At 44.2% G+C, this 24,095-nt stretch overlaps 1 protein-coding gene across 1 annotated transcript in view; it reads right to left on the minus strand.

Annotated features, from left to right (window-relative positions):
- Positions 1-24,095, minus strand: part of LOC119659291 — a 76,611-nt gene that overhangs the window by 18,640 nt on the left and 33,876 nt on the right. The window contains exons 2-3 of the mRNA XM_038067303.1: positions 18,553-19,030; positions 2,052-2,245 (exon numbers count right to left, since the gene is read on the minus strand). Of these exons, the coding sequence (XP_037923231.1) occupies positions 2,052-2,245; positions 18,553-18,908 (550 nt within the window). The 5' untranslated portion in view covers positions 18,909-19,030. The remainder of the gene's footprint in view (positions 1-2,051; positions 2,246-18,552; positions 19,031-24,095) is intronic.

The raw sequence follows: 24,095 nt of genomic DNA on the forward strand, positions 1-24,095 counted from the left end.
TGTCATTCTTTAGAGGCAAATTTGTACAGATCTGAAAATCCTTAAATCCAAACTAATTTCGTGCATCATTCGCGAGTATTTGTCAGAAATAATTCGAAGTACTCCAGACATTTAAAAGGGTAAAGGAGACCCGGAGCTCCCGTTTGCATACCGACCGCTGTGTATGCTTCACACAGCCGGAAAAGTGCTCGAAAAGCTCATCAGGAGTAGACTCGCTGAAGCGATCCGTGCTGCCGGGGACTTATCCCCAAGGCAGGTCGGGTTCAGAACTGGGAGATCTACAGTTGATGCTGTTATGGAGGTCGTAGATGCGGTTCATCGAGCCGAGGCACACAGCCGCCGATCGCGACGGATAGTGCTCCTCATAACGCTTGATGTCAGAATTGCCTTTAATTCCGTAAGATGGACAGATATGCAAGGCACACTAGAAAACTCATTCCACGTGTCAAGCTATCTCTTGCGGATTTTGAGGGATTATCTAAAAGATATGAGATGCTACAGTGCCAAAGGAGAATGGCAATCACGTCGGGAGTACCACTGGGATCCATCCTAGGGCCGGACCTCTGGAACGCTTGCTACGATAGTCTGCTGAAACTCGATATGCCCGAAGAGTCGCGCCTGGTCGGTTATGCAGACGTCGTCGTGGTACTTGTTGTCGGGCGCACTGTTTAACAGGCGCAAAGCAGACTTGGCATATTGATGCGATGGGTAAGTTGATGGATGATGCGTCTCCGAACCGGCTGTGATGGTGAACGCGGGAGTGATCCCCATTGCTCTCCTTGCCAAGGCTATCTAACGCCGTAAGGACGAAAACTTAAGAGAGGTAGTTGCCCGTGAAGAATGTCAACGCACCCTTACCGAGTGGCAACTTTCTTACCAAAATGAGCCAAGGGGCAGATAGACTGTGCCGCTCATCAACAATTTAGAGCCGTGGTTGAACAGAATGCACGGTGAGATTGATTACTTCCGTACCCAACTTCTAAGTGGGCATGGAGGTTTTTAGTCTTACCTGCACAGGATCGGGAAGGCGCGATCTCCTGATTGTATGTTCTGCAATGGAGTGGCGGACGACACTGAACACACTTTTTTCTTTTGCGAGAGGTGGGACTGCTTTCGTCAGCAGCTTTATGCAGACACAGAGGAACTTTCTCCAGACAACATTGTCAGGGAGATGCTGAAGAGCGCTGGTAGCTGGAATCGTATTGCGCATTATATCCGAGCTCTTCTTATTGCGAAGAAGATTGAACTCGACGGGCGGAGGGATCGTACGGTAAGGGGTTCCCTGAACTAACAACTCCTTTCCTCCCCTTCCCTCCCGTTGGTGAAAGGAATTCCTTCACTTGAAGGCTCCCAAAGCCGAGAGAGCGGGAAATATTGTGTCAAACGGTGCCAAGCTAGTTCTCTGATGACAGGGAGGTATTTAGTTGGTAATCCGACAGCGTGCTGTTGCGGGAGTCCAAACGCATTCACCTACCCCTACTCCCAAAAAAACACCCACGTTAAATCGGAAACAGAAAAATACTTTCTATAAAAAGACATTTCTTGTAGTTGGGCATGTGGTCTGCACCCCCAAATGCCACAATTCTCAGAGATTTCGACGGTGAAAGGATGAGGGAACCGAGTCTTAGATAGTAGAGTATGAATTAAACTCAACTTTGGCCCATGCAGCCCCAATATGAGAAGTGATATACAGGGTACCATATGTTCTGTACAAAACGTGACCAATGATTTTGGGCTCATCATGATTGTGGTTGACACCCAAATCCAAATCCAAATCTCTTTTATAGGAAACAAAGGGTTCAGTATCAATACCAAGAAGTGATAGCTTTTACTACGCGGTCTTGATGTGATATCAAACATGCAGCTCAGTAAGTCACGTTATCATGTAGCACAGGAACTCAATTTGTGGAATGTCATGTATTGATTTCTAGTTGAACTCACTTTTCCTATGAAATTTCATAATACTAAGAACAACCCTATATGTTTCCTTTGTGTGGAACGTCGTAAACATGCTAACATTACAGGATCTATTCAAGCAAAACCGTAATTACCTAAATACTTCCAAATATGATTCTCGAATAATGGGGTCCATTTATGTAGGCCATTTGCGCTGATCCTCAATATATCACTTTGGTCGCCATCCAATTTTCCGAAGACAATTAATTCTGCGGGCAATACATTCAGAATGTTGTTATCCTTCGCCTCGGAGCAGAGCAGCAACGGGTCCAGTGTTGCATTTATTTGCCTGGAAAATGAGAACAATGTATTACTCAACACACACGTACGCATGAAACCCCGAATGGAAATTCAGCTTTTAGTGGTGAAATGTTAAAATGAACGAAATGAAATTTATTGAGCATGAACACTTAATTTTTGGAGGAAGAACGCTTTTGAAACTCATTATGACTTTCGGAATTCGTCATTAATTTTGATTGTTATATTTCGGGAACTTTTATTCACTTGAAATGAGGGTAATCCCTCTATGGTGCTTCTGGAAGTAACGACTATGAGCTTAACGGCGGAAATTAAAATGCAATTTTATAATTCCCTTACTTTCAATTCATTTTTCATCTGTTGTTACAATATGGAAAGAAAATGGTTCCAGTAATCATGGATACTCATATCTAAAAGGCAAAATACTGTTTGTGCCTATGGTGCCCTTTGACGTCATCACGTGCTGTTTTTCTTGATCTAAAAATCATTCATTTATTTACCAGTTGATCCTTTATCTGATATAGTTATTACAAAATGATTCTATAATGCAGGATTTGTCAAGGCGGTTCCAGGGGGATGGGGTGGTGAGTAAATTAAAGCATCTACGCATAGGGAGTTGGACTCCCGAACCGCTAGACTACCACTAAACTAGCCTGAAACCCTTTGCCACATTACTTCGGTCTACCCCTCTCACTTTCCCGCTTTAAGGAAGCTTCAAATCAGCCACTTCCTTTCACCAACAAGAGAAAAGAGGAGGAAGGGAACCATTAGTTGAAGGAACCCATTACCATTCGGCCGGTCCACCGCCCGAGCTCTATTTTCTTTCTAACAAGAAGAACTCTACCGTAATGTTCAATATGCTCCTCAGTATCTCCTTGACAATGTTGTCAGCAAAGCCCCTTGTTTTCAAATCAGGTTGTTGTTGATTCATATTCCACCTTCTCCAAGAAAAAATGTGCGGTCGGCCTCGTCCAGGACCCTATTGTAAAGCCCTCAATCAGGCATGTTCCTTCCCTGCAGGTAAGATCGAAAACTACTGTACCCACTTAGGAGGTGGGTAAGGAAATAGTCGGCCTCAACATGCTTTTGATTCAACCACGCACTTAAGGTGATTCGCCCATTTCATCTCTATCCTGTCACGGTTTTTCCAAGAGGGTTGCTACTCATTTGGTGTACGCTGCCTTTCTTCACGAACAAACATACCTTCCCCGGTGGGCTTTTATGCGGCTTTATGTTCCTTACCAAGAAAAGCAACGGAAATCACTCCTGCTACCCCATCACGGCCCATTTGAAGACAGTGCGTTAAGCAGAACCCACCTGTAAATCTGCAAGACGGTTACGATAAACCCGCTTACCTAGACTATTAGCCTATACATCCGCCCCAGCAGAACAGAATGCGCTGCACTCCTAAGAAGACGAGGTCTACTAGATATAAGACTCCCAATTACTGGCGTTACCCGACTTAAGACGGAAACTCCAGCTGCAGCCATGTTCGCTTCTCCTTCGATTTATTCAAAAAAGCTCACCTTTGGAGTAGAGCGTCAATCCGACGTTCTTAACCATTGGTTTTTAGGGGATTATCGACTGGCCGATCGATATAAGGTGCAGAGTCGCGATTCTCTTTTTAGTGAGGATGATTACTTCGTTTGACTTCATGAACTCTGGAGAGAGAGGCAGATTTACAAACCCCAGGGACCAAATCCTACTTCAAAACGTATGCAGGCTGTGAATATTATATTAGCCAACAATGGATGTGCCCAAGACAGAGGATTAGGCTTGATCTCCGCTTTGACCTTCATCACATACAATGATCAGCAAGCCATTTTTCTCGGCATTCAAAATGAAGGAGGTGACAATCAAAGGCGTAGGAGGTGAAAAAACAGGATAACTGGTTGATCCACTGGACCTTTCATATATTATGTGAAAATATCCACTTTCTTCAATTTGCAAAGAAGCGAAAAATTTGAGCTATGATAACTTTATAGTAGCAATAGTGCAATTTCCACCAAACTTGGTAGGATCATGCTCCATATTATACACATTGCTGCATTGCTGTTCTAGGATGAACTTAAGGGGGTTTCCCAGTAAATTACTAAAAATTATAGTAATATACTATTATCAAGTTTATTTGAACAGATATCGGCATGAAGGGTATTTTGGAGTCTAGGCACCATATGGTTGCAGACTTTAGATTTTTCCAGAGGACTATATTTTGTGAAAAGAAAAATTGCACCCACCTTTTCAATATATGGCGACCCCCTCCTTAAATTCGACATAGAATGATGTAAGTCGTTGAAGGCGTGAGCGTCACAGTTCTCACCTTTCCAATAAATTTGATGTCAATCGCTATAACCGTCTCTGAGAAAAATGCGTGTGACAGACATACAGATAGACGGATAGACAAAGAGTTGGAACATGAGGTGTTCAAGCGAAGCAAGACCTTGCCAAGAACACAAATTACGAAGGCAAAAAATGATGGGTTGAAAGGAAATCGCTGCCCGACTAAGGAATTTTCGATACCCACCGCATTTGTCCAAGACGGGCAACCACAGGAGGTACTCCGAGACCAAGGAATTAACGCATTCAGGAGAAACCCTTCAATTCAACAATGCCAAAGATGGCAAAATGTAAAACGCAGGAAAGCACGTTAAATGCTGAGGGTGAAGGTGCATTTAGCAGAAATCTAGCCAAGACTCACAGAGAGCAAAACCCTGACCCGGAGGAACTACCTTTCAAGCAGCTTGGAGCAAAAATAATTGAGCAGTCCGAATTCATCAAGGACAAACACAAAGTGCACCAAGCTATTAAAAACATAGTGAGAGCCATTAGGGTTCCCTATAAAGGTTACAGAAGGAGGAAATAGGTCCCAAGGAAAAGCCGAAACCTTCCATTCCAACAGAGTAGCAGGCGATCCAAGTCACACCGGACCGTCGTATTAGCGATCTGCCAGCAAAGACGATGATCTTATTGGGAATCAGCAGGCGCCTAAGAGAAAAAAAAGTACACAATCAGTTCCGAAGGACGGAACTAAAAGCACGGAAGGTAAGAAGCCTGCGCAAGCCTGTGTAAGCATCAGCAATCGAAGGGAAACATAGAGGAACAAAAATGGTTGATGGACGAAGGTTTTTAATGAGAAAGCAAAAGTGTGAACTCGCCCAGAGTCAATCGTTATGTCCAGTAAAGGCAATTTGTCTTACGTGGAGATTCTAAAAAAATATTAAATCTCATCCTGACCTAAAAAATCTGGGTTTGGAATGTTAGCGAGATCCGCAGGACCCAGAAAGGCGATCTCATGTTTGAGCTAAAAAATCCAACTTGGGCAAACCGATGTCTTTCGCACACAAGTGAAGAACTCCCTAGGGAGAATGTCACAGTTCGGGCCCAAAAGCATGAGACGAAGTGACATCCAGAGAAGAAATATGCACTACGTTAAAAGAATAATTTAAGTTGGAAGAACTGGAAGAAGAATCCATCGTGAGCTTGAGAAAAGCCTATGGTAATACTCAAACGGCCACACACAATGCCACACCAGAGCAAGCAGTGCAGAAATTATTTTCGCCCGGAAGAGTTCGAATTGAATGAGTTGCCTGTCGCCTGCGAGAGTGGGTTTCATTAAAGTGGTGCTTCAAGTGCCTCATGTTTGGACACTTAGCGAAGGCATGCGCTAGTGGCTTCGATCGATCCGATCGATGCAGAAGGTGTGGAGAAAGAAGACATATTGCCGAGGAGTGCTATAGGGACCGCAAGTGCCTATTGTGCGAAGGAAAGGAAGGATGGAATAACTAACATATTGCTGGAAGCAGGAAATTCAGGAAGGCGTTGGATGCAATGAAAAAATGAGATTTATTCAAATAAACCTCAATCATTGCAGCGTCGCTCAGGACTTACTTGAGCAGACCACTTATGAATCTCAGATGGAGATTGCCATTATAAGTAAACCCTCAAGAGACCGTGACGCTGCTGTATGGGTCACAGACTCGGCTGGTGGAGCGGCCATATAGGCGTGCGGCCACCAAGCTATATAATTCTCCATGAGTCAGTCGGTCAATGGTTTCGGGTTGGCGAAAATAAGCGGTGTGTACGTGTACAGCTACTACGTCCCACACAGTCTCGCATTGTCTGAATTTGAAGACATGCTAGACAACCTTGTTCTCGATGCAAGGAAACGATGTCCAAAAGTGATTGCCGGTGACTTCAACGCTTGGGCACTCGTGTGGTGAAGCAGGGAGAATAGCGCAAGGTTAACTCTATTAGAGGCCTTTGCTCAGTTGGATTAAGTTTTGGCCAATGAAGGTGATGCAAGCATCTTTCGAAAAGGGGGTTATCCTCAATCGTAGACCTGACCTTTGTCAGCCCTGTACTGGTAGAGAAACAGGATATCTAAAGCCAAGAAAGGCATCAGGCTGGTCTGCAAAAGCTTTGAATGAAGAAAGTGTGGCCAGGCCAACCTAGTAAGGCAGACGGTCCCACGAAGAGAGCTCTCCATGTCAAGCAATGCATCGCCGAAGCATGTGACGCATCCATGCCTAAGAGGTGTTCATTCTCCAATAGAAGATCCAATTATTGATAGAATAGTGAATTGGTTAGCCTTCGATCAGCCTACCACCGAACCAATCGAACGACGCAGAGGATGGTAGGAACAAAAAGAGCATGCTTACAACATAACCAGCAAAACCCTCAAGCTTGCTATTCAGCGGAGTAAGAGGACATGCTTTAAGGATCTCTTCTCGGAAGCGGATGTAAATCCGTGGGGGAGCACATATAGAACTGTGATGAGGCGGTTGAGAGGATGGTGATTACCACACATCAAGTGCCCTACTCTGTTGTTGAAAATCATCCACGGGTTATTTCCTCAGCAAGGGAGGGGGACTTATACATTTCAGAGCTCTATGAATGTGACGACAATTCCTGCAGTAACCACGGACGAACTGTTGAAGATCTGCAGCGAAATAGGTGATAACAAAGCTCTAGGTCTGGACGGTATACCGAACAGAGCCATTTAGTTCGCAGAACATGTTCGCTGAATTGTTCCAAGCGTGCATATCAGAGGGGATATTCCCTACAGCATGGAAACGGCAGAAGCTGATACTGCTGCCTAAGGCTGGTAAACCTGCAGGTGAACCATCCTCTTATAGACCCATATGTCTTCTAGACATTATGGGGAAAATTATGGAGTGGTTAATTTACAACAAATTACTCCCAATCGTCGAGCGCTAGGGAGGCCTCCCAGATTGACAGTATGGATTCCGTAAAACCAAATCAACCATTGCAATGCAATTCACGGAAGAGGAGTACCATCAAATATTGTATGGTGGTGACCCGTGAAGGGGGCATTTAATTCGGCCAATTGGAACCTTATTCTAAACTTCTTTGGAACATCATGTACAATGATATATTTAATCTTCCGGTTCCGGAAGAGACCACGGTAGTTGGTTATGCTAATGATATAGCATTGGTGGTAGTTACAAAGCATCTAGAAGGTACTATACTCTTGCCAAGCAATCAGTGCTTTTAAGGTCTGGTTAGATAGTACTGGACTGGCACATGCGGAGGAAAAAACGGAAGCGGTCCTCATCACAAAACGCTGGAAGCGAAATTATACCGGGATTAGAATCGGTAATCACATCATCACTTCCAAGCCGACCATCAAATACTTGGGAATGATGATAGATTCAAATTTAAGTTTTAAACAAAAGGTGCAATATGCTTGTGGCAAAGGATGAACGGCGCCCTGGCGAGAATAATGACGAAGGTAGGAGGGCCGCGGTATACTTGTCGGCTACTTATTGCCAGGGTGGTGAGCTCGACCTTGCTTTATGCCATTCCTATTTGGAGAAAGGCATTTCGCATATCATGTAATACTCATAGACTGAGTGCGGTCTATAGGAGGACGGCCCTAAGAATGTGTTCTGCCTTCAGAGCCATGTTAGATGAGGCTCATTCGTCATCTCAGGCATGATGTCAAGTAACATCTTGGCAGATGGGATGTCACGTAGATACAATCTGAAGTCAGTCTCCCCTTGTCGCAGACGAAGAACGCCGGAAAGGAGAGATCTGTAAAAAAAGATGACAAGAGAGAACCACCCGGGAAAAGGCCGGTGCACACAAAGACTGATCCCTACCATGAAGGAATGGCTGGAGAGAAAACATGGGAAGATTAATTATAATCTCACCAAGTTCCTGACTGGGCATGGAGGATATCGGCAGTACCCCTACAGGTTCAAATTGAACAATTCGCCCAATTGTCCAAACTGCGAGGGAATCCCCGAAGACCCAGAGGATATATTCTTCTACTGCCCGAGATTCAGGGACAAGAGGAGAAACCTTGAGGAAACTTTAGGTGAAGCATTGACACCGGAAAATGTGGTAAAGAGAATGCTAACATCGCAGGAGGGTCGGGATGCGATCAACTCAATGATCGCATCAATATAGGGCAAACTGCTAAAATCGGAAGAGATGAGGAAGGCGGGGTTACGAGCATCGCGTATAGAAGAGTGGAGAAATAGATAAAGATTAGATTAAGTTAGATGTGTTTTAAACTTATGATGAAATTATTATGGATAAAAATATTGTTTGAGTCGACTAAACTAGGCAACTGGTTTGCTCAGAGCAAGTCCATGTTGGATAGATATTATGAGCGAAACATCTCAATTCCGTAAAGTTATTATATATAATGCGATGAGAAATCATTGAGCATCTCAAATTCACTTTCACTAAAAGGCTATCTGAAACAAAAAGCTCCCTTCAAGGATCGAGTGAAAATTGAGTCAACACCCCCAGAAAAAGCCTATGCATCCCTAAAACAATAAAGAAAATTATCCAATAATAGATGAAAACTTCACAACGCCGGGTATTCACACAATCTGCTGACTAGACACCCTCCCGTCTGGTTACATTCGTAAGTGCGGCATCCTAGCAGCGAAACCTCCAAACCCATAAAGACACCAGCCAAGTATTAGCATAAAATAAACACCCCCGCCATGAATAAGGAAAATATGTAGATGCGGAGCAGCACGTTCTGGCCTCTCTGCATGTTAGCGGCCATGGACATTTTCTTTTGTCTCGGCAAAATCTGTCAAGGCGACATGATTTTCAAAATAATTCCCCAAGTATCAACTTCAACTGTGCCAATTTATTTCTCTCATTAGCATATTTATTCAGGCATAAAATTAGCTTTCGTTCAGAAAGTACCCTTTTGAAGTGCCCGGGCCGAGTGACTGCTAGGAGTCAGATGGGGGACACTCAAGTGACTCGGGACGACTTATCCGTGTAACTTAATTAGATGCTCATGAAGGGATTCTAGTGAATTTTTGTCGCGATTTCAACTTTTCCAGAAAAGATATCAAATTTAGGTAGGAAACTTGGAGTAGGCGAGAAGACTTCAGCACTTTTGCTTTATTGCCGAAGTTGTTCTGAGCTGATATCCTGGCCTCATATTGGGAAGGACCGATTGGACAATAGTTGCCTGGAAAATATTGCGCTCGTGCATTAACTCCAGGGCCATTTCGGTAATGAATTAATAATGAAGCCGGACTCTTGCTAATTTAAATTTGCTTTAATTATTCTCTGGTTAGTAGTAGGTTTCTGCACAGGAATTCAGTGACAATCGTTTTGAGGAAAATTCAATTGGGAATATTCCTGGAATGTTGAATGAAAGTGAACATTCTTCTGCCTCACATTCCACAGTTTACTCATCAACTACCCAAGAAGTTTCCTGGAATACCAATTCTTCACGGCATCAACTTCTTTATTCCCAGCGATGACCGTACGAATAGTCAACAAATTTCACCCAAATTTTATGATAGAACATTTCTCTCAAACTCCCAAAGCTTCAGTAATGCTGGCTCCACCTTAAACGAAAGATTCGCCGTGGGAGGAATAAACTTTTCTCTTTGCAAATTAATTTCTTTTGTTGATGGAAAATTTCAGGGTCTTATAGGCACTAAACAAAATGAGATTCTTTCTTAATAACGAAAGAAAAGTTTATTGGTTTTTGGAATATAAGTCTTTGAAGTTTCTGCACCAATTCCCTGAAGTAAACTTTGGGCTTCTGTGCAATTAATCATTAGTGTCTCGTGTTCATATCTTTTTATATAAGAGTACGCCTCAATTCGTTACCTTTAGAATGGACTCCTTGGAGGGAAAACCACCACAGGTAGTTAACCGTCCTTAACCAGGATTCGATCCATTGCTAGACGACCAAATCAAAATTACTTACAAGGACTGAACTATCCCAGAAACGCAATGAAAATGATTGAATTTAAAGTGCATGTCCGCCAGCACCTATGTACAGCTCTACTGTGACGTTCTTTACAAGTCAATAGCAAGTGTCCTTTAGCCGGTATCGGGGGGCCGTACTAGAACATACAAAATGGGAATATCGCGTGAGGTTGAAAAGGAAACGGACCGACTCGACTGCGCAAGCGGAGTCGGAGAAATCATAACACAGGTGCGGCAAGACGATGGTAATCCAGGGTGGGGACCTCAAAGCTGGCGCCTCATCAATATCTGAAGTAGAAAAAACGTCAACTGAGGATACAATCCATCATCATCTAGCAAATATCGTTGCATAGTAAGTGAGACAACGAGTTGCACTGCCAATTCCCTTTATCCCCGCAACTTATGTTTCATATGGCTGAAGTGTCAGACTCATATTCGCTGGAGTCAAATCAGCGAAACATATCGAAAATCGCTGAACGTATGCAGGATTTTCAGTATTTATAGAATACACTCAAAATTTTCCCGGCTGGTAAGAGGCGACTAAAAAGGTAGGAAAAATTGGTGGGCTGGCAACTTTCAAATTTTGAAAATTTTCCTGCTACCGAAAAGCCACTGCCATATTATTTACATAGCATGCTGGTCCCAAGCCCAGACATAGAAGGAAGGTTTTAGGCAAGGTACTTTGTGTTATCCTATCACTAAAACAAAAATAAAATGCAGAGATCAGAGATCAGAGAAAGGGATAAATAAATTATAGTTCAAGTTATCTACTTTGTTAAATCCTACCTGGCCCCTCTTATTGACATGCACCGCTACAGGCCGACTAAAAAAAATAATCCAATCTCGTTAAAAACACTGAGATATGCTAAGCATTAAGAAATGGTTATTTCCATCAGTCGAAGCGGCAGAATGGACCTCGGTCCTGTCGAGAAATAGAAAGGGTCTCTTGACGCATGGACGGTGTCAGGAATTGGCACCCTCAAAAAGCGCATTTATATTTAAGATCTACAAGAAACTCGATGATCTGGCACTTGATCTCCACTTTGGTAGCCAATATACTCAATACGGTGTCGGCATTGCAATCTCAGAGGGTATCCGTGACTCCATTAAAGAAATCTAAAGATTTGAAGACCGTCTGATGAAGCTCACCGCCTGATGCCGGGAAAACAACTTCCCCATGCAAAGAACTTAATGGTCATGTAGGTGAAAACACAGACGGAAATTGGTGCCATGGGAGAAAGAGACATTTTACTATCGTCACGGACTACATAGGCATTCCTTATGAGGCGATCGCACCTTAACATCGACCATTGATTGTCCTCCTGCAAATTAAGCCAGCGATAAAGCAGACTGGAGAACCCACTGGCCCGCGGGAACTGGATTCCGTGACAAAAAGGACGAAATGCTCCAAGCACTCAGACTTTTGCTAGGCTCATTCGGCTGCGTGAATCCTAGCCATTTCCAACTTCAGAGTAGGCTTGACAGTAGACGGCCGAATGCCAAAAGCTTCGGAAACTTGACGAGCCAGTCTGTCAGCTTTCTCATTATCAGCGATGTTAGAGTGCCCTGGCAGCCACATCAGGAATGTTTCGTCCAGTCGACCAAGTTTCAGGAGCACCGGATGATAACTCCACACCAACTATTTAGTGCTGTCTGACTGTCGGAACAGATTCGATGATGCGACCCCTATATTTTTGCCGCAAGCATTCTTCTGCTGCCAATAAACTGGCATATATCTCCACCTGGAATATGGTCGTCATTTTTCCGAGAGATAGACCCAGTTTCATAATCGAATTTCTGGAGAACACGCCTGCGCCCGATCCGTTTTCCCTGACTGAGATTATTAAGTCTGTAATCCCAAAAGATTCGTGGCCATCTATCGATCATGCCTCTCTTTTGGTAATCACCAAAAGCTGAATATGAGATGAATCTGGAAGTCATATGATCGGCGACCATCAGAGTCACCTGATGTTTGCCAAAAAAATTCCAGATGGACGCATGGCCGCACGATTGACCGCCTTTCCACGTGCGAATAGAATCAAGCATATACGCGCCGTTAGCAGCTTTTGATTCAAATAGATTGGAGGTTAATTTAGAATAGCTTCGGGTGCTCCGATCGGCGTACTACCCATTGCTCCGGTAATATTTAGGTAAACGAGCCTCTGAATCTCGTCAGCAGCTTCCTGCTGTTAGCAAAGTTCAGTCTTGGTCGCCAGACGATGCGCGCATGCGTCAAAATGGCTTTGATTATGGATGTATACATCCAATGGCCTTACTTATCGCAGTCCTACAGCACCAGAGCTATGTGCAGGATTTTTGATATTATTCCTGGATATGGTGTTTTCACGTTAACTTAGAGTCGAAATGTACTCCTAAATTTTTAACCTTTTGTACCAGCTCGGTTACGCACCTGCAAAGGTAGGTGTGTGTGCCTCTTTGTACCGAAGCCACCAAGCACTTGAATCAGACTTTAGAGCTCGGTTGAGGAGCGCCCATGACGTTTTTCTCTGTTTCGGCAGATCCGAGTTCCACCATGGTGTTTTACCCTTCTTTGGCATCATGAGAGAGCTGTCCCTCTTCGGCAGCTTCTCTCATGCTGGTAGTGATCATCTGGGTTGTTTTCCTAATTCAGCAATGGATTTAACGCGTCTCCCAGGGATCGTAACTCGAGTGCTCTTGATCTTACGCGATTACCAACCCTTAGAATGTGTAAGAATTGTTGAACCAAGTTGAAAACACAATGAGCAAAGCGGCATAGGCAAATTACCAAATCACCAAGCGAGATACTTGGGTTTGGAATAGCTATGCTCAAATTAAAGTCCGCGGGAAAAAATGAATCTACCACATGTTTCGCAACGATGGAACGTTGGCTAACTGCCAAATTTACAAGAATGCCCATTGAGAAGCACAGAAAGCGGTTGCTATTACCCTAGCTGTCCATTATAAAAACCTTTGCGATAGACTGGACAATCGGGTTCGCAACACAGATCTCTATCGATTTGCCAGAAGCCGACACCAACACACACTTTTGTTATGTTATGGCAACCTCTTGATTTTTTCAGATTTTTCTGTTGGATAGTTTCTAAGAATGGGTCCGTTAAAGAAATGATCACACTGATAGACAGACGGCAATATGGACAGGCCATACAATGTGCCGTAAGTAAGGCAACCAGAGCCTTTGTGTGGGCAAAAATAAGTGGTGTATATGTATACAGCTGCTACGCCCCACCAAGTTTGGAACTGTCTGAATTCGAGGAAATGGTTGATAATCTTGTTCTCGACGCAAGGGGACGAAGTCCAAAAGTGATTGCTGTTGATTTCAATGCTTGGACCCTTGAATGGGGTAAAAGAGAATCAAATGTTAGAGGCGCAGTTTATTAGAAGCTTTTGAGCAGATGGACATCGTTTTGGTTAACAAAGGTGCTGTGTACACTTTTCAGAAAGGAGGGTCAGGTTTGGTTGTAGAGCTGAACTTAGTCACTCCTACGCTGGCGTATGGTATGTCCTGGTGGCTCAGAGAACGCTACACCCACAGCAATCATCGGACTATCTTTTTTGAGACATGTGTCTACCCACAAGGCAAAGACCCGTCATGCCCAAAATCGAGAAAGATTTCAGGCTGGTGTACAAAAGCTTTGGATGAGCAGACCTTCATAGAGTGTGCTGTGGTTAGATCAACCTGATAAAGAAGATGTCCCCACGGAAAGAGCCATCCATGTGGCTCAATGCATCGTCAAAGCAAGTGACGCGTCCATGTCTAGGAGGTGCTCATTCCCCAGTAGAAAACCAAATTACTGATGGAATGGTGAACTGGCCATCTTTGATCAGCCTGCCACGGAGCCAGAAGAACTTCTCAGAGGGCGGTAGGTAAAGTCGATCAGGGGCAAAAAGAGCACGCCTATAAGGCAACCCGCAAAACCTTCAAGCTCGCCATCCTGCGAAGCAAGAGGAAATGTTTTAAGGAGCTCTGCTCAGAAGTGGACGTAAACCCGAGGAGGAGTGCTTACAGAATCATAATGGGACAACTGTAAGGCGTGTCCCACCCTCTTGCTGAAAATCATGCAGGGGTTATTCTCCCAGCAAGAAAAGGGAACCGACACATTCCAACCACCTCTGAATGTGACGGCAATTCCGCCAATCACCAGAGACGAGCTGCTAAAATCTGCGGTATAATCATCATTACCAATGGCGCAACAACCGGTATCCGGTCTACACCTGCCTTAAAAAGGAACTCCAGGCATCCCGGTTTTGCGCCGAGTTCCACCAATTCGAAATCCCTAAAGACTCTTTGGCGTCCTGACCTACACCATCGTTCCATCTCAGCTAGGGTCTGCCTCGTCTTCTTTTTCTACCATAGATATTGCCCTTATAGACTTTTCGGGTCGGATCATCCTCATCCCTACGGATTAAGTGACGCGCCCACCGTAACCTATTGAGCCGGATTTTATTCATAACCTGATGGTCATGGTATCGCAGATAGATTTCTTCGTTATCTAGGCTATGGAATGGTCCATCCTCATGTAGGGCGCCAAAATTCGGAGGACGTATATTTCGAACGCGGCGAAGAGTTCGCAATTTTTCTTACTAAGAACCCAAGTCTCCGACCAATACGGGAGGACTGGCAAGATCATTTTCTTGTACAGTAAGAGCTTTGACCCTATGGTGAGATGTTCAGGCGGAACAGTTTTTGTAAGTCGAAGTAGGGTCGGTTGGCTGACAACAATCATGCGCTGATTTCATCGTCGTAGCTATTATCAGTTGTGATTTTCGACTCTAGATAGGAGACATTATCAACGATCTCAAAGTTGTAGTCTCCAATCGTCATTCTCCCTGTTTGACCAGTGCGGGTTTGATGTTGTTGGTTGGTTGCTTTATGGTGCTGATGTTACCACCATATATTTTGTCTTGTCTTCATTGATGTGCAGTCGAAGATCGCGCGGCTCCTGCTCGATTTGGATGAAGGCCGTTTGTAGGTCTCGAGTCGTTCTTCCCATGATGTCGATATCGTCATCATAGGCCAGGGTGGACATAAGAGGATCACACCCCTGGCATTTACCTCACGGATCATTTTTCCCAGGGCCGGTTAAAGAGGACGCATGATAGGGCATCCCCTTGTGGTAAGCCGTTGTTGATGTTGAATGGTGTCGAGAGTGACCCTGTTGCTTTTATCTGGCCTCGCACATTGGTCAGGGTCAGTCAGCGGATAACATCTTGTAGATGGTACTCAGCAACGTGAAACCTCTGTAAGATAATGCCCCGTTGCCAGTCGTCAGGCATTAATTCGGTGTCCCGCACCTTGAGCATAAATTGATGTACCACTTGGTGTAATTCCATCGGCTCCTGGCGACTTCCGATTTTTAAGCCGATGAATTGCACGGACAGTTTCTTCTATACTTGGTTGTGACAGTGTTTGTCCGTCGTCTTCAGTTGGCGGGATATCCAACTCACCGATGTTTTGGTTGTTCAGTAGTTCATCAAAGTACTCAACCCATCGGTGAAATATACCCATTCTGTTAGAAATCAGATTTCCCCCTTTGTCTCGGGAAGATGAGCAACGAGGTGTGTAAGGTTTCATCCTGCTGACTTGTTGGTAAAACTCGCGCACCTAGTGCGATTGCTCTTTGTAATTTTCCAGTTCACAGATCTGTTGATTCTCCCAGGCTTACTTTTTCCGTCTGTGAAGTCGCTTCTCCGCTCGACGGAATTTGTGATAAGCCTCTGTACGTGCCCGCACCCTTTGAGAATGCAACATTACTCGACATGCAGCACTCTTCGGTTCCGTTGCTAGCTTATATTCATCGTCAAACCTGCCACTTCGACTCTTTTTGCGGCTAGGGCCAAATATGTTTGTGGCCGTATTTATGATGTTCAGTTGATTGTAAAGATCATTTGTTGATGCTTCATCTCCAGGATCTCTGTTAACTGCGGTTATTGCGGCATCCATTTCCCCCTTATAAGTGTTGCGGAGGGTTGTGTTGTGCACGGCTTCAGTGTTAACTCTCACCAGACTGTCAGAGGGGATTCTGAGTGGTGTTGTTATTCGAGCTCGGAGCACAATGCCAACGAGATAGGGATCCGAGTCTATATTGGCCCCCCTATATGTTCTAACATTCATCAAGGCTGAGAGCGGCGTTCGATCAGCTCGTGGTCAATTTGGTTGAAAGTGGTCCCCTCTGGAGAGGCCCACGTTTGTTTGTGGACCGCTTGTCCCGCAAACCAGGTACTCCCAACAACCATTTTGTATGACACTGCTAATTAAATAATCCGTAGTCCGTTACCATTTGTGTTTGGGTGAAAGCAATGGGAGCCAACGTGTCGCCTGAATACGGGCTTCGTCCCAACTTGGCTGTTCAAATCTCAAAGTATGATTTCAATATCATATTTGGGACTGCCTCGTACAAAGTATACTTCTCCGACTCTGCAATCTCCTCTGTACGGGCGCGAACGTTAATGAGGCTTATATTTCTAAATTTGCCTCGCAAGCGCAGAGTGCATAGCCATTCGCTTGTTTTTCCAAAGCCGACAGCAACAGGTTTCATTTTTTGGCTGACTAAGAAACCTACTTCGAGCACATGGTTTACTGGATGGCCACTATAACATATGGTGCAGTGACTCTTCTCCTGAAAACCGGTCCCTGTTCAACTCATCATATTCAATGCTGTTACGTTGGCCCTATATTGGAACAGGGTATCGGCTAGTCGCTCAGCAGCGTTCGGTCTGTACAGGGAGGGCACATTCCATGAGAAAATGCCCAAATCGTTATTCTGTTGTCGTTGCCGGTTTCATCGTTATATTAGCAGTCCAGTCCGAGGTTCCTATTGTGGCATCGTGACTTCGGTTTTCCTGTAGGGTTGTGAGCCCTACCCAACCCCCAACCTGGAGGACCAGTTGGTACAATTTGTTTCGTTTTTAGGCGCCGAAGACTTGCCTTCATCTTTCTCGGTCTGCAGCTTTTCGCTAAGAAAGAACTCCCAGCGGTAACCGCGTGGTGGTGAAGATAGGGTTTGGTAGTAGGGCTGTTGGTGTTGGTTTAGAAGGCGTTTCCCAGGTTTTATGTTCCATCGTGGGTAACAATCCACGTTTCGCCCTGGGACCTATACTACCCTTTGACCACTCAAAACAAATGCTTGAGATTAATTTTGAACAAGCCTTGGGATTATTCCACTATCGATTTTCAGCTTATTGCTAACTTTGCCAAAATTCAAGATACTTTAGCGAAATTATCATCAGCTTTCGTCTAATAAAAACTAGTAATTCTAATACCTATTTTGAACGACCTTTTAGGATAAGATAATTTTACTGTTTAAATCTGTGTTTGTCATAAAGTTGATAAACAAGGTTTTTCTTTTGCCCAGAGTTTTCCTTGTAGTAAATATTGAATTGAATTGAAGAGTCATCGATACGCTCACGCGATGTTCTGAAACGATCCCCCTGAAAAACATTTCTGCCCAATCTTGTGCGGGAGCCTTTGAAGATTCCACCCTTCGACCACTGGGCTTCAACGTCACCGAATGACCACCCGCAATTCGATGGGATGCATCAAACATAGCACAGGTGGCTGAAAGCTATAATGGCCCAAAGCAATCCTTCTTTCTGGCAAGTCTTATGACTCGTTCTCTCGAAGAATTTGCTGGAAGTCTTGCGAAGCTAGTCTACGGGGAGAACCAGCGATTCTCCATTGACCCTGCACTCGATATTAGGGCAGGCCTTAACACCACCCGATTTTTGCGTCTACTTAAGAACGCAATGCGGAAGTCGCACCTGAAAGCCAATCCCGCGGACGTGCCTAGAGATATCGACTTCTGCACACACGACCTAATTAGGACGGACGTCTCCCGCAGGCCGCTGAAGCGCTTCTTCCCGAAGAAAGGGCAGCCAGGAAGACGGGCAGAAATAGTGATTCATTGTACCATATATTAAAAATAAATTAGTTAGAGTTTTGAAAAATGCAATATAATCAATGACGAAGATGCTCAACTAACTCGATCATCACCTCGTCCAAACAGGACTATTAGTCCCAGTCACATGAAATTAAATTCCTTCCTCCAACCAAAAAGCATTTGATACTTCCAAGCCTCCATACGACACAAGAATAAAATCATCATCCAATAAACTTACCCGTCATAGTGATAGTACTCGCCCCCATCCACTGTCGGTACAACCTTCAATAAAGAGGCTCCTTTGTAGATTGTGGTGGGTGTTAATGTGATTAACGTCGATGTCGTTTGCGACAGCAAGGACGATAGTATTGTTGTCGTATTATTAGCACTATTGACTCCATTCTCTTCAATTTTCTGTTCGGATGGCCGGATATCGATGTCAGCGAAAATTTTAGCCCCTAAAGCTTTCAAAATTACAGGACTCGTTTTAATTAGCTCCTGGACACCCTCGAACTCACAACGTGCTCCGGTTCCACTAGTTAATGAGCTCCAATATAAAACGGTAATTAGGTTTATTAGCCAACTCGAGGACATTGTCTGGCCTCCACTCACACTTGCAAATTAACCTGGATGGAAGTCACGTTGGTGGTTTCATGGTTTGCTTTTGTAGTGGAGGTGTCCTGGGGTGCCTGCTCCCATTAAATCTTGAGGGGACTCTGAAAAAAAAGGAAAGGCATCAGAGAAAGTTACAATCATACATAATTAACGAATTCTGGAGATTATGTTAACTTTTCACCTGTGATATGTAGAGAATTCTACTATACTCTCTTCTTTGCAGCAACCCCAATTTCGTGCAACTTTGCTCACTTCTGCAAAGAATTTTAACGCACTGTTGAACTTCCCTTAGACGCCCCATAGAAATGAAAAGCACCGTTTGGTATTCAAGATAGAATTCCTCAAGGAAATGCAATGAAGACTTTAAAAACGAAGGAATTCCATAGAAATTCTTTGTGGGAAGGATGCTGGGTGTGCTATCTACCTGTATATGTGTGCTTCCAAACTAGGAGCAAGAAACGGCGTAGACGGTTCATTCGTATGTGATAAAGGATAACGAGATAAATTCGATTATTTGTATTTTGTGTGGGAGTTCGTTTGAAGTGTTTGCTTACCTCTACCTTTTCAAGCTTTGCTCGGTAGTTGAAGCGAATTCCAACTAAGGAATCGTATTTAACTGAGCAACGAAATAGTCAAAAGCTACACCATTGTGCCATGAATACATTATTCAAGGGGGTGGAACTGAATTCTTTTATGTCGGATCAAAGTGGAGCGAAAATACTGAACGTTTTATCTGTTTTATTTTACGAATGGATGCATGTTTTTATTTTGCTTTAAATACTGGAAAGGTTGATTCAGTGGAAACATCAGGGAAGTGCATTCATTCAAAATTCCATGATTCATTTAAATCTGGGGATGATTTCATTTAAGTTCGTTACTTGATTTTAACCCGGCGAGCAGAAGCTATAAAGCCAGATGTATTCAATTGAAATATTAATGGAGTCAAGAGTCATTCTTATAAAGGACAAAATTTAATGGTTCTCTCATTTTTGATACCATCGTGCTGCTCTTCTGTATGTATGTGGCGGAGCGGGTAACTCGCTTATCAAATGCACGCAATTGTGAGTCGTGGTGGCCATGATATCGAGAAATAATTTTTCACGGCGAAAATTGATTTTCGATGTCAGTTAAGACCAGAGCTGCGCAAAATCGTAATCATGATTACGTGATTATGAATACGAATTTCATGATTACTTGATTACAATCATAATCATGTAACCATAATCATGTAATCACGCAATCATAATCAAGTAATCATAATGGTGTAATCATAATCCTGCATTCACAAATGCGATTGAGTTTGAGGAGATGATATTAAGAATACTTTTCGAAGCTTGGTTGCTGTTGATGATGATATATGTAAGAAGCGTTAACTTTCTGGAAAGGTACTGATCACGTGTTCGTCTTTCTACAGGGCAGTGGGGGAGCTGTATTCTGCATAGTGACCTTGTAACTCACAATTTTTATTTGAATTTCGTTATTTGCAACAGTAGAAAGACATGAAATTGAAGAAAATTTTCATTTCGGGGGGGGGGGGGGGGACCATTTGGTTTTGTGCATTATTTAAATTTTAGGATGATCTAATTTGGTGGATTGGGGATACCGCTAATGGCCACTCGAAACGCACATCATCATCAACGGCGCAACAACCAGTATCCGGTCTACACATGCCTTAATAAGGAACTCGAGACATCCCGGTTTTGCGCCGAGGTCCACCAATTCGATATCCCTAAAAGCTGTCTGGCGTCCTGGCCCACGCCATCGCTCCATCTTAGGCAGGGTCTGCCTCGTCTTCTTTTCCTACCATAGATATTGCCCTTATAGACTTTCCGGGTGGGATCATCTTCATCCATACGGATTAAGTGACCCGCCCATCGTAACCTATCGAGCCGGACGGTCATGGTATCGCTCATAGATTTCGTCATTATGTAGGCCACGGAATTGTCCATCCTCATGTAGGGGGCCAAAAATTCTTCGGAGGATTCTTCTTTCGAACGCGGCCAAGAGTTCGCAATTCTTCTTACTAAGAACCCAAATCTCCGAGGAATACATGAGGACTGACAAGCTAATTGTCTTGTACAGTAAGAGCTTTGACCCTATGATGGGACGTTTCGAGCGGAACAGTTTTTTTAAACTGAAATAGGCTCTGTTGGCTGACAGCAACCGTGTGCGGATTTCCTCATCGTAGATGTTATCGGTTGTGATTTTCGACCCTAGATAAGACAAATTATCAACGGTCTCAAAGTTGTATTCTCCTATCCTTATTCTTCCTGTTTGACCAGTGCGGTTTGATGTTGTTGGTTGGTTCGTCTTCGGTGCTGACGGTGTCACCATATATTTTGTTTTGTCTTCATTGATGTGCAGTCCAAGATCTCGCGCCAATCGTCACCTGCTCGATCAGGATGAACGCAGTTTGTACGTCTCGAGTCGTTCTTCCCATGATGTCGATATCGTCAGCATAGGCCGGTAGTTGGGTGGACTTAAAGAGAATCGTACCTCTTGCGTTTACCTCGGCATCACGGATCACTTTTCCAAGGGCCAGGTTAAAGAGGACGCATGATAGGGCATCCCCTTGTCGTAGACCGTTGTTGATGTCGAATGGTCTTGAGAGTGATCCTGATGCTTTTATCTGGCCTTGCACATTGGTCAGGGTCAGCCTAGTCAGTCTTATTAATTTCGTCGGGATACCGAATTCTCTCATGGCCGTGTACAGTTTTACCCTGGCTATGCTATCATAGGCGGCTTTAAAGTCGATGAACAGATGGTGCAATTGCTGTCCATATTCCAACAGTTTTTCCATCTCTTGCCGCAGAGAGAAAATCTGATCTGTTGATGATTTGCCTGGAGTGAAGCCTCATTGGTATGGGCCAATGATGTTCTGGGCGTATGATGCTATCCGGCCTAACAAGATAGCGGAGAATATCTTACAGATGGTACTCAGCAACGTGATACCTCTATCATTGCTGCACTGTGTGATATCTTTCTTTTTATGTATGAGACAGATAATGCCCCATTGCCAATCGTCAGGCATTGATTCGTTGTCCCATACCTAGAGCACAAGTTGATGAACCACTTGGTGTAATCCTGATGACTTATGATTTTTAAGCCGATGAATTGGTAGGACTGTTTCTTATATACTTATTGGTGGCGGTGTTTGTCCGTCGTCTTCAGTTGGCGCGACTTGCAACTCGCCGATGTTTTGGTTGTTCAGTAGCTCATCAGAGTACTCAACCCATCGCTCCAATATGCCCATTTTGTTGGAAATCAGATTTCCCTCTTTGTCTCGGCAGGATGAGCATCGAGATGTATAAGGCTTCATCCTGCTGACTTCCGCGCCTGGTGCGGTTGCTCATTATACTTTTCTAGTTCACAGACTTGTTGGTTCTCCCAGGCTTACTTTTTCCGTCTGTAAAGTCGCTTCTCCGCTCAACGGAGTTCGTGATATGTCTCTGCACGTGCCCGCGTTCTTTGAGAATGCAACATTACTCGTTATGTAACGTTCTTCCGTTCCGTTGCTAGCTTACATTCATCGTCAAACCAGCCGTTCCAACTTTTTTTGCGGCTGGGGCCAAGTATGTTTGTGGCCGTATCAATGATAACGTTCTTCAGGTGGTTGTGAAGATCATTAGTTGATGCTTCATCTCCAGGTCCTCTGTTGACTGCGGTTATCGCGGGATCCATTTCTCTCTTATAGGTGTCGCGTAAGGTTGTGTTCTGGATGGCTTCAATGTTAACTCTCACCTGATTTTCAGAGGGGATTCTGGGTGGTGTTGTTTTTGGGGCTCAAAACACCATGCCAACGAGGTGGTGATCAGAGTCTATATTAGCCACCTTATATGTTCTGACATTCATCAAGGCTGAGAGATGGCAGCGTTCAATCCACACGTGGTCAATTTGGTTGGAAGTGGTTCCGTCTGGGGAGGCCCACGTATGATTGTAGACCGCTTTCCGCGCAAACCAGGTACTTCCAACAACAATTTCGTGTGGCGCTGCTAATTGAATAATCCGCAGTTCGTTATCATTTGTATTTGCGTGTCAGCTATGGAAGCCAGCATATCGCCTGAATACGGTCTCCATCCCTACTTGGCTGTTAAAATCCCCAAGTATGATTTTAACATCATATCTGGGACAGGCTTCGAGGGTTTGTTCTACTGCCTCGTAGAAGGTGTCCTTCTCCGACTTTGCACTCTCCTCTGCAGGGGCGTGAACGTTAATGAGGCTTACATTTCTAAACTTGCCTCGCAGGCGCAAAGTGCATAGCCGTTCGCTTATGTTTTCAAAGCTGATAACAGCAGGTTTTATTTTTTGGCTAATTAAGAAACCTACTCCGAACACATGGTTTACTGGATGGCCACTATAATACATGGTGTAGCGACTCTTCTCCAGGGAACCGGTCCCAGTCCAACGCATCTTCTGTAACGCTGTTACATCAGCCCTATATTGGAACAAGATATCGGCTTCATCTCTGTTCAGGGAGCGCACATTCCATGAGAAAATGCGCAAATCAGTATTCCGTCGTTGTTGCCAGGTTCGTCGTTGTGTAATCCATCCAGTCCGAGGCTCCTGTTGTGGCTTCGTAATAAGTTGTTTTCCTGTAGGGTTGTCAGCCCTACCCAACCCCCAACCTGGAGGACGAGTTGGTACAATTTGTCCCGTTTTTAGGCGCGGAAAACTCGCCTTCATCTTTCTCCGTCTGCAGCTTTTCGTTAAGAAGGAGCTCCCAGCGGTCACCACGTGGAGGTGAAGATAGTGTTTGGTGGTAGAGCTGTTGGTGTTGGTTCAGCAGGCATTTCCCAGGTTTTAGGCTCCTTCATGGGTACCAATCCACGTTTTGCCCTAGGACCTATACTACCCTTTGACCACCCGGAACGCACAGCAAGACCGAATAATGCCTGGTAAATTGGCAGGATACATGTATTGAAAACACCGTTATTAAATGTCTGTTTCAAATAAACATTCGTTTCAGACAAATCTTTATGACGGACAAACATCTGTCAGACAATTGTCTGTCTCAGACATCAGGCAGAAAAATGGGTGTATCTATGCCAGACAAATTTTTCCATCTGAACCGTACTTTACGACAATTGCTACTTACGAACTGCACCATATATATATTTGTGCGTATTTGGACCCACTATTTCGGCTTGCTACGGACGCGTTCGTAGA

This window comes from Hermetia illucens, chromosome 6 (genome assembly GCF_905115235.1).
Source record: "Hermetia illucens chromosome 6, iHerIll2.2.curated.20191125, whole genome shotgun sequence".
Classification (NCBI taxonomy): domain Eukaryota; kingdom Metazoa; phylum Arthropoda; class Insecta; order Diptera; family Stratiomyidae; genus Hermetia; species Hermetia illucens.